This window comes from Nanorana parkeri, unplaced genomic scaffold (assembly GCF_000935625.1).
Source record: "Nanorana parkeri isolate BGI_ZX_2015 unplaced genomic scaffold, ASM93562v1 scaffold3269, whole genome shotgun sequence".
Classification (NCBI taxonomy): domain Eukaryota; kingdom Metazoa; phylum Chordata; class Amphibia; order Anura; family Dicroglossidae; genus Nanorana; species Nanorana parkeri.
In genome coordinates, this window is record NW_017309537.1 from 10,324 (window position 1) to 26,210 (window position 15,887).

The 15,887-nt window shown below is 48.1% G+C and overlaps 1 protein-coding gene across 1 annotated transcript in view; it reads right to left on the reverse strand.

The window, feature by feature from the left end:
• SELENOI (selenoprotein I) overlaps positions 1–15,887 on the reverse strand; it is a 34,760-nt gene that overhangs the window by 3,889 nt on the left and 14,984 nt on the right. The window contains exons 2-7 of the mRNA XM_018574835.1: positions 8,573–8,641; positions 5,111–5,219; positions 4,257–4,331; positions 3,548–3,810; positions 3,306–3,414; positions 43–91 (exon numbers count right to left, since the gene is read on the reverse strand). Coding sequence (XP_018430337.1) covers positions 43–91; positions 3,306–3,414; positions 3,548–3,810; positions 4,257–4,331; positions 5,111–5,219; positions 8,573–8,641 — 674 coding nt within the window. The remainder of the gene's footprint in view (positions 1–42; positions 92–3,305; positions 3,415–3,547; positions 3,811–4,256; positions 4,332–5,110; positions 5,220–8,572; positions 8,642–15,887) is intronic.

The window sequence follows — 15,887 nt, forward strand, 5'->3', positions numbered from 1 at the left end:
TCATATAGGTCAATCTGGCCGGTAATATTTTATCAGACTTACCTAAACACGTTGTAGAGGCTCATCGGCAGAGTGATGGTAACAGCACAACCTGCAAAATAAAACCAGAACACGTCTAAATAGGGTACAAAACACAATAAACATCAGACACGTTCCGATCTCTCAGTATACCCCAATCTCACTTTCTGAAGCTACGAGGGACGGTCATTTGCAATTGAACTTTTCTCCTGAACCGGATGGCTAGCAGAATCTGCCATCTGCGACTGCCCTGTGTGGGTACCACGGCCTGCAACATGTATTTCAGACCACTCAGAACCAGCCTCAGGGAATTAATGAGCATCTAAACCCAAGAACAAAAAGGTTGTATATTTCCGTATACCCGTCCATGTGTAGAGGGAAAGACTGCATTGGCTTTTTTTTTTTTCCAGATCTTGTCCTTATTATCACATGGTGATCCTGGCAGTGACACTTCCTGTCCAGGGGGTGACAACACTCACTGCACTGTTGGCACCCTAGGACAGGAAGTGTGTTAGGGCTACAAAACAACCCCCCTCAATGCCCCCATATGTGAACTGGGCTGAGTTGGTAAGGCTACTTGAAATATCAGACCAGGGTGCGACAGGGCTCACTGGATTTCAGGCAAGATCAGGATGTAACAAGGCTCACTGGATTTCAGGCAAGATCAGGATGTAACAAGGCTCACTGGATTTCAGGCAAGATCAGGATTGGACCGGCTCACTGGATTTCGGGCAGGATCAGCATGTAACCAGGCTCACTGGATGTGACAAGGCTATTTTATACATAGTTACATAGTATTTGAGGTTGAATAAAGACACATGGTGTGTGTGTGTTGTCATTCTTAAGAGTACCTGTACCCCTGTATATTACCTGTACCCCTGTATATTACCTGTACCCCCGTATATTACCTGTACCCCTGTATATTACCCGTACCCCCGTATATTACCCGTACCCCCGTATATTACCTGTACCCCTGTATAATACCTGTACCCCTGTATAATTCCTGTACCCCTGTATGTTACCTGTACCCCTGTATAATACCTGTACCCCTGTATATTACCCGTACCCTTGTATATTACCCGTACCCCCGTATATTACCCGTACCCCCGTATATTACCCGTACCCCTGTATATTACCTGTACCCCTGTATATTAGGTCCCTGAGGAAATCGTCCAATCGCGACTTGAATGATTCCACACTCTCAGCCGAAATCACAGCATGTGGCAGTGAGTTCCAGACCCTGACCGATGTAACTGAGAAGAAACCCCTGCGCCCCTTGCGCTGACATTTTTTCTCCACTAATTTTAGGGTGTGGCCTCTCGTCTTCGTCATCGAGTTAATTGTAAAAAGTTTGCTGCTGATGTCGCTATATAAACATTTTATACATGAAAATCATGTCCCCCCTTAATCTCCTTACCTCCAATGAGAACATGTTTATTTTAGTAGCCTTGTCTCATAGCTCAGGTCCTCCATCCCCTTTGTGAGTTTGGTTGCCCTCCTCCGGACTCTTTCCAGTTCAAGGACATCCCCCCCCCGTTCACTGGTGCCCAAAACTGGACCGCATACTCCAGGTGAGGCCAGGCCCGGATTTCCCACAAGGCCACCGAGGCCCGGCCAATAATTGGATAAAAAAAATTAAAAAAAAGTTATAAAAATAAAGAAACCGTAAAAAAAAAAAAAAATTGAAACTAGCCCCGCCCCAAGGCCAGGTTCCACAATAAGCCCCCCCCCCAACTTGATGTTCTGAGATAGTACTCGTTTGGAGAACACTCCCTTAGGCACTAGATCAGCACTCTCTACCAAGCACTCTTGTAGCTGTGATTTATTCCCCCATATCAGACGCAACTCACATCATCCACATATCACTATTTGATTATTTTCTCCCCCCCACCTCAAGCCCTTTCCACACCAATCTTATTCCGTTCCTATCCACTAATATTCACCAGACACAAACTAATCAATGACTGTTACAGTCTCAGTCCTCCAGGCAACCACACGCTGTTCACATGTTACTCTGTTAACCTATTACGTTGCTGATTAGATGTTCCTATACTATATGTTAAGAACGCAGCGGCAAATTAACATGCCAAATTTTAATTGCTCTGCAATATATCTTGATCGCTCCGTTTTGTTCTTGTTCTCTTGCAAAGTACAAGTTTCAGATTGTAATCTTCCGATTCATGTCAATTCTCATCGTAGTAATCATCATACTGACTATGTGATAAATCTGCTGTAACTAATCTAATTGTTGAATAAAAACAAGATGTTCAATGGTGGGAGCAACATTAGAGACAAACTATTTACAATTAACTCAGTTACAAAAACTAGAGGCCATCACCTAAAATTGGTGGAGAAAAAATTTCAGCACAAGGGGCGAAGGGGGTTCTTCACAGTTAGAGCGCTTAGGGTCTGGAACTCGCTGCCTCAGGCGGCGATTTCAGCAAAGAGTGTGGAAAGTTTTGGAGGATTACCTGAGGGACCGTAATATACAGGGGTACGGGTAACATACAGGGGTACGGGTAACATACAGGGGGACGGGTAACATACAGGGGTACGGGTAACATACAGGGGGACGGGTAACATACAGGGGTACGGGTAACATACAGGGGGACGGGTAACATACAGGGGTACGGGTAACATACAGGGGGACGGGTAACATACAGGGGTACGGGTAACATACAGGGGGACGGGTAACATACAGGGGTACGGGTAACATACAGGGGGACGGGTAACATACAGGGGTACGGGTAACATACAGGGGGACGGGTAACATACAGGGGTACGGGTAACATACAGGGGGACGGGTAACATACAGGGGTACGGGTAACATACAGGGGTACAGGTACTCCTAGAATGAGATCCTATAGGTTGGACTTGATGGACTAATGTCTTTATTCAACCTCAAATACTATGTAACTATGTAAATGAAAATATACTTGCAAAAAAAAAAAAAAATACAGGACAGGACCCTACTCGCTTTGTTTACAGCAGCTTGGCACTGCGAGTTATTATTCGGCCTGTGGTCTACAATGACCCCCAGATCTGTTTCCCTTTCGGACTTCCCCAGCGGAGCTCCCATTAGTGTGTAATCCGCTTTCTTATTTTTAACCCCAATGTGCACAACTCTACATTTTTCGACATAATATTTAACAGATTGAAACGCAGCTAACAAGAGAAGTTCTTCGTTGGGGTATACGCGATTTGGTTTTTGCCTTATGGTATGGTGTAAAAGGCGGCACACCTTTGTTAGACGCAGAGCTCCATATCATTGTGAAGAGGAATCTTACCGACGATCATGGTGGTGAAGAGATCACGGTACAAGATGCTGAAGAAGACGGGTTTATACCAGGCTTCCACTCCCACCACTGCAGTCACCAGGTACACCATGGAAATCGTCTGAAACAAACAAGAAGAAGAAGAAGAAGAAGAAGATTGGTCTCTTCCAATGCGAGATCAGGAAACAGCGGACAGGAAACAGCGGACAGGAAACAGCGGACAGGAAACAGCGGACAGGAAACAGCGGACTCACCACTTGGCTGAGGTCATATCCCCAGGGCAGGAAGAGGATCCCGGTGTTGTATTTCTCCCAATGTGACAGGATGAAGGAGAAGAGCACGACCCACAGGAGGAGGTAAAGGACCAGGACGCTGACCCCAGTCACCCCGCGCCCGAAGATGGAGTACACCGTCACCACAAAGTAGATGCAGGCCCAGCTGTCCAGCCCGTGGTCAAACAGTTCTCCCAGGGGAGTGCTGGAGTTGGTTCTGCGGGCCTGCTTGCCGTCCACTCCGTCTGCGATCAGAGCATAAAGTGCAATCACATTACACAGGTTCGGTATAAGCCGAGCACAACTTTAAAGAAGGAATACAAAAAAAACTGGAGACGGAAAACAATTTACTGACTGGAAAGAAACGACAAGAATATTACATTGAGTATCAAATAATCTGCTATTCTGCCCAATCACGGAAGAGCGCCCCCCCCATGCTGTGCTCCCTGTCAGCACCCCGTCTCTGCCTCGGGTCTAAATCCCATGTAAGCGCTGTGTCAATCAGTATCGGAGTCTATAACAGGGATAAAAAAAAAAAGAACTCCATATACTTGGTTACAAATAGTCAGTTTATTTGATGAACGTCTAACAGATCTGATTCAACGTTATTGATGATTGCATCGTTATGTGTATGGCATAAAGCAGTCCAGACGTGGACACACACACGGGGTCAGAATTTCGGAGGACTCACCTAGTGTGTAGGCTGTGAAGTTGATCAGTCCGGCTACTATCCACACCCAGCTGGGAACGTGTTCATGACCTGGTGCTAAACAAAGCAAACGCAGGGTTAACAAGAGCTGAAATAATAATCACAGGAGCACAACAATAATAACAGCAGCTGGAACCCAACTTTATCTACCGTGTTCAACGTGTGTGGTCGCTGCCGGCAGAAGACTACCCGATGGCCACCAGACCGGGCCGACTGCTTCCCTGAGGTGTGCAATCATTTATCCAACGCTGGACTAAGCCCATAATACATTACCGCAATGCATGTCCCCTTATATAAAAGGGTCTCAGCACCTGACATTACCAAAGGCAGCTCATAATGCGGGAGAGAGAGGGAGTGTGTCTATGGGGGGAATAGGGTGTAAAGGGACATGTGTGTGTCTATGGGGGGAATCGGGTGTAAATGGACACGTGTCTACTAGGGGAATCGGGTGTAAACGGACACGTGTCTATGGGGAATCGGGTGTAAATGGACACGTGTCTATGGGGAATCGGGTGTAAATGGACACGTGTCTATGGGAGAATCGGGTGTAAAGGGACATGTGTCTATGGGGGGAATCAGGTGTAAATGGACACGTGTCTATGGGAGAATCGGGTGTAAACGGACATGTGTCTATGGGGGGGAATCAGGTGTAAATGGACACGTGTCTATGGGAGAATCGGGTGTAAACGGACATGTGTGTGTCTATGGGGGAACTGTGTAACAGCAAAACCACATATTAGAAATAAAGGACACATACACTCCACATAGCGTGTTATTGGTTCCCTACCCTCCAGGCCAGTGTAAGAAATGTGTCAGATCAGAGAGGAGAAACATACCAGACGCGTAGAAGTCGGAATCAAAGAACGCCATCATCAGGAAATTGAAGACTAACAGCAAGAAACCGCTGAAAGTGATGAGATTGGGAGCCAGCCATGTGGGTAAAAACTGGAAGAGAAAAGAACATCTGTAACAACAACAACAACTCTGCAATCAAAATAATATCTTTATAGACAAAATGTCTGATTAGAACGTCAGCTCCGGGGTACAAAACTGCTGAAAAACACTTTGAATGTGACTCTCCGCTCCATCACAATAGCAAACAGAAGCAACTGTATTATCAGCAGAGAAGAACTCGTCTACATGTACCGGTAATAACACACTCAGTTCTAAGAGGCACTCCGGAAGAATCAAAGACTGACCCTGCAGTGGGACCAACACCCCCCCCAATGCAAGGGTTCATTACCTGTTTTGTTTTGGGATACCGCGAGCTGTAGCTCTCTATATACTGAGCTTAGGGTGACGGGAGGACGCTAGTTTGTGTCCTCCCGTTACCCTTAGGAGAACTATGGGGAAAAGCCCAGACCCCATAGTTCTCCTTTAACCTGATTCCTGGCTCCCTCTAGGCTGCTAGACCGTTCTCTGCAGCCTTCTCCTCCAGTCTCCGGTGGTTTAAGGCCCACTGACGTCAACACATCTTATATGCAGGTCCATTGACTTGCATTAGGGACATTCCATGGCCGGAGAGGAGAGAGGCAACCTCTGCTGGGACTACAGCTTTATTTCAGCACCCTGGACAAAATGAGCACGCGTGTGTGTGTGCGCGTGTCCATGCAAGGATCCTCTCCTTACCAGAGCAGCACCGGACATGTGTCTATGGGGGGAATCGGGTGTAAAGGGACATGTGTGTGTCTATGGGGGGAATCCGGTGTAAAGGGACATGTGTGTGTCTATGGGGGGAATCGGGTGTAAAGGGACATGTGTGTGTCTATGGGGGGAATAGGGTGTAAAGGGACATGTGTGTGTCTATGGGGGGAATAGGGTGTAAAGGGACATGTGTGTGTCTATGGGGGGAATAGGGTGTAAAGGGACATGTGTGTGTCTATGGGGGGAATCGGGTGTAAAGGGACATGTGTGTGTCTATGGGGGGAATAGGGTGTAAAGGGACATGTGTGTGTCTATGGGGGGAATCGGGTGTAAAGGGACATGTGTGTGTCTATGGGGGGAATAGGGTGTAAAGGGACATGTGTGTGTCTATGGGGGGAATCGGGTGTAAAGGGACATGTGTGTGTCTATGGGGGGAATCGGGTGTAAAGGGACATGTGTGTGTCTATGGGGGGAATCGGGTGTAAAGGGACATGTGTGTGTCTATGGGGGGAATAGGGTGTAAAGGGACATGTGTGTGTCTATGGGGGAATCGGGTGTAAATGGACATGTGTGTCTATGGGGGGAATAGGGTGTAAATGGACATGTGTGTGTCTATGGGGGGAATCGGGTGTAAAGGGACATGTGTGTGTCTATGGGGGGAATCGGGTGTAAAGGGACATGTGTGTGTCTATGGGGGGAATCGGGTGTAAAGGGACATGTGTGTGTCTATGGGGGGAATCGGGTGTAAAGGGACATGTGTGTGTCTATGGGGGGAATCGGGTGTAAAGGGACATGTGTGTGTCTATGGGGGGAATCGGGTGTAAAGGGACATGTGTGTGTCTATGGGGGGAATCGGGTATAAATGGACATGTGTGTGTCTATGGGGAATCGGGTGTAAATGGACATGTGTGTGTCTATGGGGAATCAGGTGTACATGGATATGCGTGTGTAAATCAGATTACCTCCAATACTGCACGATCAGGTCCGGAAAAGCAGAACTCTGATCAGTTTCTTTTTCCGGACCTGGCCGGAATGGGAGCTAACCAGGTGTAAACAGTCGTCCGTCCGTTTACACACATGGCTGCCCATAGACTTACATTGGGCATCCAATTGGGTCTGCCTGAAAAACTGACAGGTGGCCCCGATCAGACCGCCCGTGTGAAAGGAGCCAAATCCCCTACAGAGGGACAGAGAGTGAGGTCCGGCACTGGGGGGCCAATTTGGTTCTAGTGAACTGCAGAAGGCTGAGGACAGGTCTAGGGATGCAAGGATACAAATACTAGTATCATTATCGGTGCCGATACAGAGTATTCCGGCGAGTACTTGTACTTGCCCAAATGCTCCAGATACCGGAACTTCTGGATCAGGAAGCTGGACGGCAAGTCATTACTCACCCCCTGCCTTCCCGATTGGCCAGAAAGCTGGCTTCATGCTCCCTTGTCACCTGGTGATGAGGGATCATGGAGACTGCTTCCCGGCCAATCAGGAAGCCAGGTGGCACCCCATTACACGCCGCCTGGCTTCCTTAAAAGAGAACTACGGGGTAAATGTTTTTCCCCCCCATAGTTCTTCTTAGGGTCACAGGAGAACATATACTAGCGTCCTCCCGTGACCCAAAGCTCAGTATATAGCGAGCTATTGCCCGCGATATACTGAGGAGCGCCGCAGCCGGGACGGATCCCGACATTACTGTCGAGATCCAAACAGCTGCGTGACTGACAGCTGGCTCCTCCTATCTAGAGGCAGAGCCAGCTGTGCCCGCCCCCTCCCTCCACTCAGCGCTGGATGATCGGAGAGGGGAATCCCTGCGGAGACTGACAGTCACCGCTCACTGCAGGGAGAGGATCGGGAAGTGAGCGGATCGGCGCCATGTTTCTGCTCACTTCCCGATCAATAGAGCCGACCTGTGGCCAGCTTCTTTGTCACAGGCCGGCTCGATCTATGAGGATCAGTGGGAATCGCTCACCTCATAGTTCTCCTTTAATAGGACTTCCGGTATCTGTATCGGCAAGCACCAAATAATATCAGTACTCATACTCCATACACGGTGCATCCCTAGGAGTGTACTCCATACACGGTGCATCCCTAGGAGTGTACTCCATACACGGAGAATCAGTTGGCTGGCTCTACATGACTGGACAAACCCCCAGGTAGCCAATGCTGCTTCAAAGTGACAGCCGGCACCTAACTTTCTCTACTTGCCGTCAATATAAAAGTAAAAGATAAATAAACCCTTCTTGCTCCTGGATTGGTCAGACTGGCCACATGTCCCTTTGTCACACCCCTGCTGCAGCATTTACCAAAATCCAAAATAACATTTTCACTAGGCTGACCCTTTATGTGCCCATAAACCCACATTCCCATCATTGAAACAATACCATGGACAGGGAGGGAAACCTTAGTGTGTTACCAGGAAGGCTTGTGGTATCTGATACGGTGCCAGTACTCAGAGGGGAACGTATGTGGACAGAGCTGTGCAGGAGATACTTTGGTGGAACCCTGACTATATGGAAGATTCTCTTTGATGGATGCAGATTTGTGATTGTGCAGCTCCAATCCCCCGTCTCATGGTAGACGTGCGGTCCCTACAGAGGACAGGTCCATGTTATTCCTTTACGCTCAGGAGTATAGTATGAAATGCAATGAATACTCACTTTTACTATGAAGTTCCAGAACGGGTGCATAACATAGAGGGAGAGGGGATTGGTGTCCACCGCGCTGTACTGGAGAGAGAACAACAACTTGATTACTGCCAATAATAATATATTATATACACACACACACTAATATATATATATATATTATTTCAGGTCCTTGTACTAAACTGCAACAAGGAACTTTCCATTACTTTTCTTGCTGGGTATACACTCTGTATAAAAAATAAAAAGGCAGCTAGACTTGCTGCATTTTTCTTGAAGACGTTTCGCTGCTCACCCGACCAGCTTTCTCAATTCAGAATGACTGGTACAGAAATAATCTGGGAATAAATATGGTGAAAGTTGCTGCAATCCACATAATAATCTGTTAATCATAACCAGCACGGGGGTCAGAGACCTCATAGGGGTAAGGGGTTGATTGCAGTTGCATGATGTTATTAATCGGCCCTGACAGTTGTGTTAAAACAGCATTAACACCCGCCAGCTCCAATCATTTGAGAAAGCTGGTCGGATGACGAGCGAAACATCAAGAAAAATACAGCAAGTGCCGATGCTTTGATTTTTTTTTTTTTTACAGATATACTAGCACCTGGATGAATGAGAGCCTTCACAGATAATAAACTGGGTCGTTTATTACAATTTTAACCATATTAAAAACAACAGGGAAAAAAAATTGACGGAACAGATAAAACTACCACAAGCTATTCCCGTTACATCTGCAAAATGATCTCATCTATTGATCTGCCTTGATCAGTTTCCTCACTTTTATCCACCTGGGGACCGGCCACTGTGGTGACCTGGCTAGGATTCGAACCGGGGACACCCAGCCCCATCCCCTGCTGCAGCTTCTGATACTGATTGGGTCAGAAAGAGGGGGTGGCGGTCAGATTTTCAGCAGAGGGCAACCTCAGGTAGCCGTCATGGCCGCTTAGAACCGCTCGTTATCAGTAAAAGTGATCGTGTTGAAGTGCATCTCGGTGGGATCCGGCCACTTTCCGTCAGCCTTACGCTGGTCATACACTAGATTGCTTCAACAATCTACTTTCAACTAGTTTGGACACACAGACAAGGAGGTACAGTGGCTGCTGTCGCCAACATCTCCATCAGAAGAAAAAATTATTATATATATATATATAATAAAAATAATAATTTATATCTATAGCAGTGGTTCTCAACCTTTCTAGGGCCGGGACCCCTTGGTAATATTTGGCAAGTTGTGGTGACCCCCAAAGGTAAAATTTAGGGATGACGCGGCATGCTATTGCAAAGTGAAATAGCCAATAGGAATCTAGCTATGCATTCCAATGCTGATTTATTTTTATTTTTTCTGACTTAAGGCGGCCGGGGCTCCGATGTCAGAAATAATAATACATTTTTAAAAACGATCGCAGCGAAAGGTTTACTCTGCTCGATCGAGCAGAGTAAACTTTCCGGGAGAAAGTGTTTCTCTCCCGGGGCGGCCGGGAGCCGCTATCTGATAGCAGGAGACTCCCGGGGCGACCCCTGGCAAATTGTCATTCGACCCCCGAAGGGGTCCCGACCCACAGGTTGAGAACCGCTGATCTATCTGGAGTTCCACTGTGGTTTTCTTTTGCAGAAGGAAGGACTTCTCTAGAAGGAAGGACTTCTCCAGAAGGAAGGACAGTGTCGGCACCAATTCAGAGATGATTGGAGGATCTACAGCCGAGTGATACACAAATAAGATACATTGGGGGGGGGATTTATCAAAACTGGCAGCCCACGGCAGCCAATCGGCATCTCTCTTCAGTTTGCTCAGGTAAGATTTGAAAATGAATGATAGAAGCTGATTGGTCGCCACGTACAGCTGCTGCAGTTTTGATACATTTCTCTCCATGTAACAATGCGTAGTTACACTGTATTGCTCGATGACACTTGCAGATCACCCGCAAGAGAAGCCGATTGGCTGCAGTGCAGATCTGCCTCAGATTTTGAGAAATGCCCCCAATATGTGTTCATAGTTAAAAATGAACTTGAATGCAGTTTTAGATTCAACTCCTGGGTTTAGCGTCCCTGTAAAGGAGAACTATGAGGGGGGAGGGGCTTCTCACTCACCTCATAGTTCTAGCCGACCTGTGACAATGAGACAGTCCCAGGTCGGCTCAGTAGATCGGGAGGTGAGCGAACACATACTGGCGTTCGCTCATATCCTTGAAGGCCAACATTGGGCACCTCGCCCAGTTCCTATATTGTACACATCGATGGTTGGTGGTAGGAGTGGAGTCAGGTCACCAATGCGTCTCCAAAGTGACAGCTGCCGCCTAACGTTTTAGGTTTTCCTGGTTGCCGCCAATGAAGCTGCCTGCAAAATTGGATAGATTGGATTGGACGGAATGGCCCCTGGATTGGACGGAATGGCCACTGGATTGGACGGAATGGCCACTGGATTGGACGGAATGGCCCCTGGAATGGACGGAATGGCCCCTGGAATGGACAGAATGGCCCCTGGAATGGACAGAATGGCCCCTGGAATGGACAGAATGGCCCCTGGAATGGACAGAATGGCCCCTGGATTCCATATTAATGTGTCCACCCCTGGCCTCCAATGATGTCAGACTCCCATCAGACGGAGATTAAAGAAGGCGCCCAAGCCCAGAATTCTATAATAAATGTATACATTTTGCTTATTGGCTTTGCCACATTAAATTGGCATTACTGATCCCGACCAATGTTCCGTTTGCAAGTCTAGGTGTGCTTTAAATATGAGGAAACCCAATGGCCAGCACCAAGCCGAGACAATCCGTCCTCCTGTCCGTGGGTCTGCTGCACATTTCAAATGGTTACTAGTACGCAGCCAGCGAGCCGGCAATAATCATCGACATTCACATCAAGAACAATCTCCAGCGAGCCGTCTGCATGCCGGTGATGGACACGGACTTGCAGATCATACTTTAGACCAGCGGTTCTCAACCTGCGTAACCTCAGAACCCACATTTGTCCTCGGTCATTAAGTCGCGACCCAAGTCGCACTGCAATGGAACGCACAGCATTGCGGTACCGTGTTTTTCGGTGCGAGTGGGAGGTGCGTTTGGGGTGCCATTCAAAAGATCCACCCGGTCTCCATACCTTCGAACACGTGTGTCAAACTCAAGGCCCGCCAGGCCATTTCCTAGACTTCTACTTTCAGATCTCGGTATTAAGTTATTACTAAAACCGGTGATAATGGAACGCTGAGGCAATTATGATAAAGATTAGATACATAATTGTCAGGCCGAAACCGAAAATGTTTTGTTTATTTTAATTTATTTAAATCTTTTTAATATTTTATTAATTTTTTTATAAACTTTTTATATTTATTAATTCATTTTTTATTATATATTTTTATTTTTTACATTGCTTTTAGGGGCTTTGGGGAAATATTAGGGGTCTAAACAGACCCCTGATGTTTCCCTTTTAAAATAGAAAAAGAGATTGAGAACACAAAGTCCTCAATCTCTTTTTCTGTGTCCCCTGTTATCAATGAACAGGAATCCTCTATGAGTGTTCCTGATCATTGATAACATGAGGACGGAGTATGTTTACTATACCTACAACTATGAATGAACAGGAAGTGATGTAGGAGGTGATGTAGATCACTTCCCATTCATTCATAATTGAGGATATAATTAACATACCGTGTCCTCAATTATCTACAAACACTGATCGCCGATTGTTTGCGCTCGCTCTCCTCTCTGACACGCTGCATCAGGAGGCTGATCGAGTGGAGCAGGGAGGTGAGCTCAGCCTCCTATGACAGCGGCGGCTGTCTCCGCCCCCACACAGCTCTGCCGGACTGTGATAGGCGCCTGAGCGGTGTGGGAGGAAAGACGCCGGCCGTTCACAGCGCTCTCCCCCCGCAACGCTCGGCCGGCTGTCACTTTCTTTTCTCCCCGCTGGAACACAGAGCAGCGCCCAGCGAGGAGGAAAGAAACCTGGGATGTGCCGATGTATCGGCAGGAAAATGGCTCTTTAAGCATTATGCCAAAAGTGCCATTTTTGTCCGATATGTTTCGGCGGCCGATATATTGCCGCATCCCTACTCCTAAATGTACATTATTTGTGTCTTTTTGTTTTTTAAATGAAGCCGTTTAGATTAAAAGTCCCTATTTCACACCCGCAGAGGGGGCCCCATTGCATAGCTTAGAGAACTGATCTACGAGACTCAAGGGATCTGCTGTGGGCAGGTGACGCTGTATGATCCAATGATGGCTGCCACCAACCGCAGAGGTTCTCCAGCAATTGGACTGGCTGAGGACTGGAAGGTTCATCCAACCTGTGCTGGTGACCGCCGTCATAACGTGATTACCGGTATGATTATTCCGTACATACATTTTTACATCACGTGATTAATATTGTATTCCCACTGGACCTCTCCATGATACACAGTTCTTGTCCCCCTGAAGAAGCCCAGCGGGGAGCGAAACATGTTGGGACTATTCTGAATGAATGATTAATCATGCTGCACAAATGAATCACGCGATGTACAAATGTATGTATGGAATAATCATGTTTTATAAACAATGGAATTTTAATCTTTAAATAATTGATGTATGAACTGTTATACATAGCAAGAGAGTATTTCTTCAAAGCCCCTCCCCCTGGGGTCTCCGCACAAACCTTGGGTGGCATTCATCCAAGTAGCTACTAAAAGAAAAGTTGTAGATCGGGGGTAGGCAACCTCAGCACTCCAGATGTGTTGAAACTTCAAGTCCCATGGAGGCCTTGCAAGACTGACAGGCCACAGGCATGACTCCCAGGGACATGATGGGTTTTGGAGTCTCACTACATCCGGAGTGCCGAGGTTGCCCACCCGCGCTGTAGAATATACACTATATTGCCCATGAGGCCTTGCAAGGCCGATGGCCATAGGCATGACTCCCAGGGGCAAACGCACCATTGGATTTGTAGTCTCACTACATCCGGAGTGCCGAGGTTGCCCACCCGGGCTGTAGGATATACATTATATTGCCCATAAAAGGCATTGCAAGGCCGATGGCCATAGGCATGACTCCCAGAGACAGGGACATGATGGGTTTTGGAGTCTCACTACATCCGGAGTGCCGAGGTTGCCCACCCGCGCTGTAGAATATACACTATATTGCCCATGAGGCCTTGCAAGGCCGATGGCCATAGGCATGACTCCCAGGGGCAAACGCACCATTGGATTTGTAGTCTCACTACATCCGGAGTGCCGAGGTTGCCCACCCGTGCTGTAGGATATACATTATATTGCCCATGAGGCCTTGCAAGGCCGATGGCCATAGGCATGACTCCCAGGGACATGATGGGTTTTGGAGTTTCACTACATCCAGAGTGCCGAGGTTGCCCATCCCGTGCTGTAGAATATACATTATATTGCCCATGAGGCCTTGCAAGGCCGATGGCCATAGGCATGACTCCCAGGGGCAAACGCACCATTGGATTTGTAGTCTCACTACATCCGGAGTGCCGAGGTTGCCCATCCCGTGCTGTAGAATATATTTCCATGGGAGTGATCAGCTTGAAGTCCATCTCCGGGATAAACAAACACCGACACATCATAATACGATTGCACAAAAGATCAAAATCCAGTCTGGTGACACGGCTCTTATGTTGGCAGCCAAGTGAGAACATGACGACCCGGCGAGAGATTAGGGAGGGAGGGGTGCCAACGTCCAGGTAACCGATCATTTACAATGGCGCAGATAAGAGGAATACACGGGAGGACAGGCGAGATTGTATTCGTATTTCCTGCTCTCAGCTAAAGACTCGGCGGGTTCAGCAATTACAAGAGATTAAAGTTCCGGCACTGATCTCATTTCTGGGAAGTCACACCCAGTACAAAGCACCTCCGGGAGCCCGTCGCCGGAGCACACCTAGGTACTTACCGGGATCATTTCCGACCTCATGGAAGAAGCTGTACTGGGTCTGGCCCCGCCCCTCCCCTCCCCATTCCCCAACATGTCATCCCAACGCTGAAATCGCAGATAAAGGGTTAGCATGTGAATCGAAATTCTAAAGCCGTCATCAATCTCAGCTCATGAAAATATCCGGTGATCCTGCCATGAAGGTCTATTGTCGGGCATTTCCTGTCATCGCCTGCCAACTGCGTCACATGTGCACACGGTGGAGACTACATGCGTCTGTCACGGTGCAGGCATGGTCCACCATTGTCCCCCATCAAAAGAAAAACCAATGCACATCAATGATCTGAAGCCAACGTTGGAGTGCAGCATTCTGCATCAAGTGTCTGAAAGAGGCTGCAGGAGATCAGCAACTGTACTGTTAATACAGAGAAGGGGTAGGCAATCCTGGCAGTCCACGTGTGGTGAAATTACAAATCCTCTTCACGCATAGGCATCCGAGAGTCATACCTGTGGCCGTCAGTCTTCCAATGCCCTAATGGGACTTGTAGTTCCACAACAGCTGGAGTGCCGAGGATGCCGACCCCTGATGTAGATTGTGATCCAGTCATTTGAGGGGTACCATTGACACTATAAAAGGCCACCCACCACGGTGATGGACCAAAGCAAGGCACAAGGGGCGGGGAGTGGCCCAGGTTTAGGGGTTCTTGTGGCATTCTGAAACAAAGCCTCCACCATCTTCTTCAGACACGCCAAGCTGGCCGCACACGTTACATTGATCATTCGGCACGCAGGCTGAAAGCACTCGATTTCTCCCGTGCACAATAACCTGCAAAGGCCGTGCGCCCCCCGGGCAGAGCTGCACAGAGGAAAGCTCGGAGAAGTCAGCGGTGGGCAAAATAATATGGAATTCAGGAGCCAGTCAGTCCAATCCAGGAGCCGACCCGAATTCTTCAGGAGCTCCAATAACCGCAAGTAGAGGAAAAACTGAAACGTTCGCGGCCATTTTTAGGGATCATTGGCTACCCCGGCTCCTGGGAGTGTCCGGCCCTGAGGCAAGTATTTAGTAGGGATGCACCAATACCAGTATTTTGGTACCGAGTACCGATATATTTTTTCCGGTACTCGCCGTTACCGAACAACGATACTGGAAGTCCCATTAAGGAAGCTGGGCGGCGTGTAATGACTCCCCACCCAGCTTCCTGATTAGCAGGGAAGCCGTATCCATGCTTCTCATCACCAGGTGACGAGGGAGCATGGAGCTGGCTTTCTGGCCAATCAGGAAGCCAGGCGCTGTGTAATGATTGGCCGGGGAGCCGGCTCCATGCCCCCTCGTCAGGAGGTGACGAGGGAGCATGAAGCCGGCTTCTCGTCTGATCAGAAAGCTGGGCGGTACGTCATTGCACGTCGCCCGGCTTCCTGATTGGCCGGGAAGCCGGCTCCATGCTCAAGTGACGAGGGAGCATGGAGCC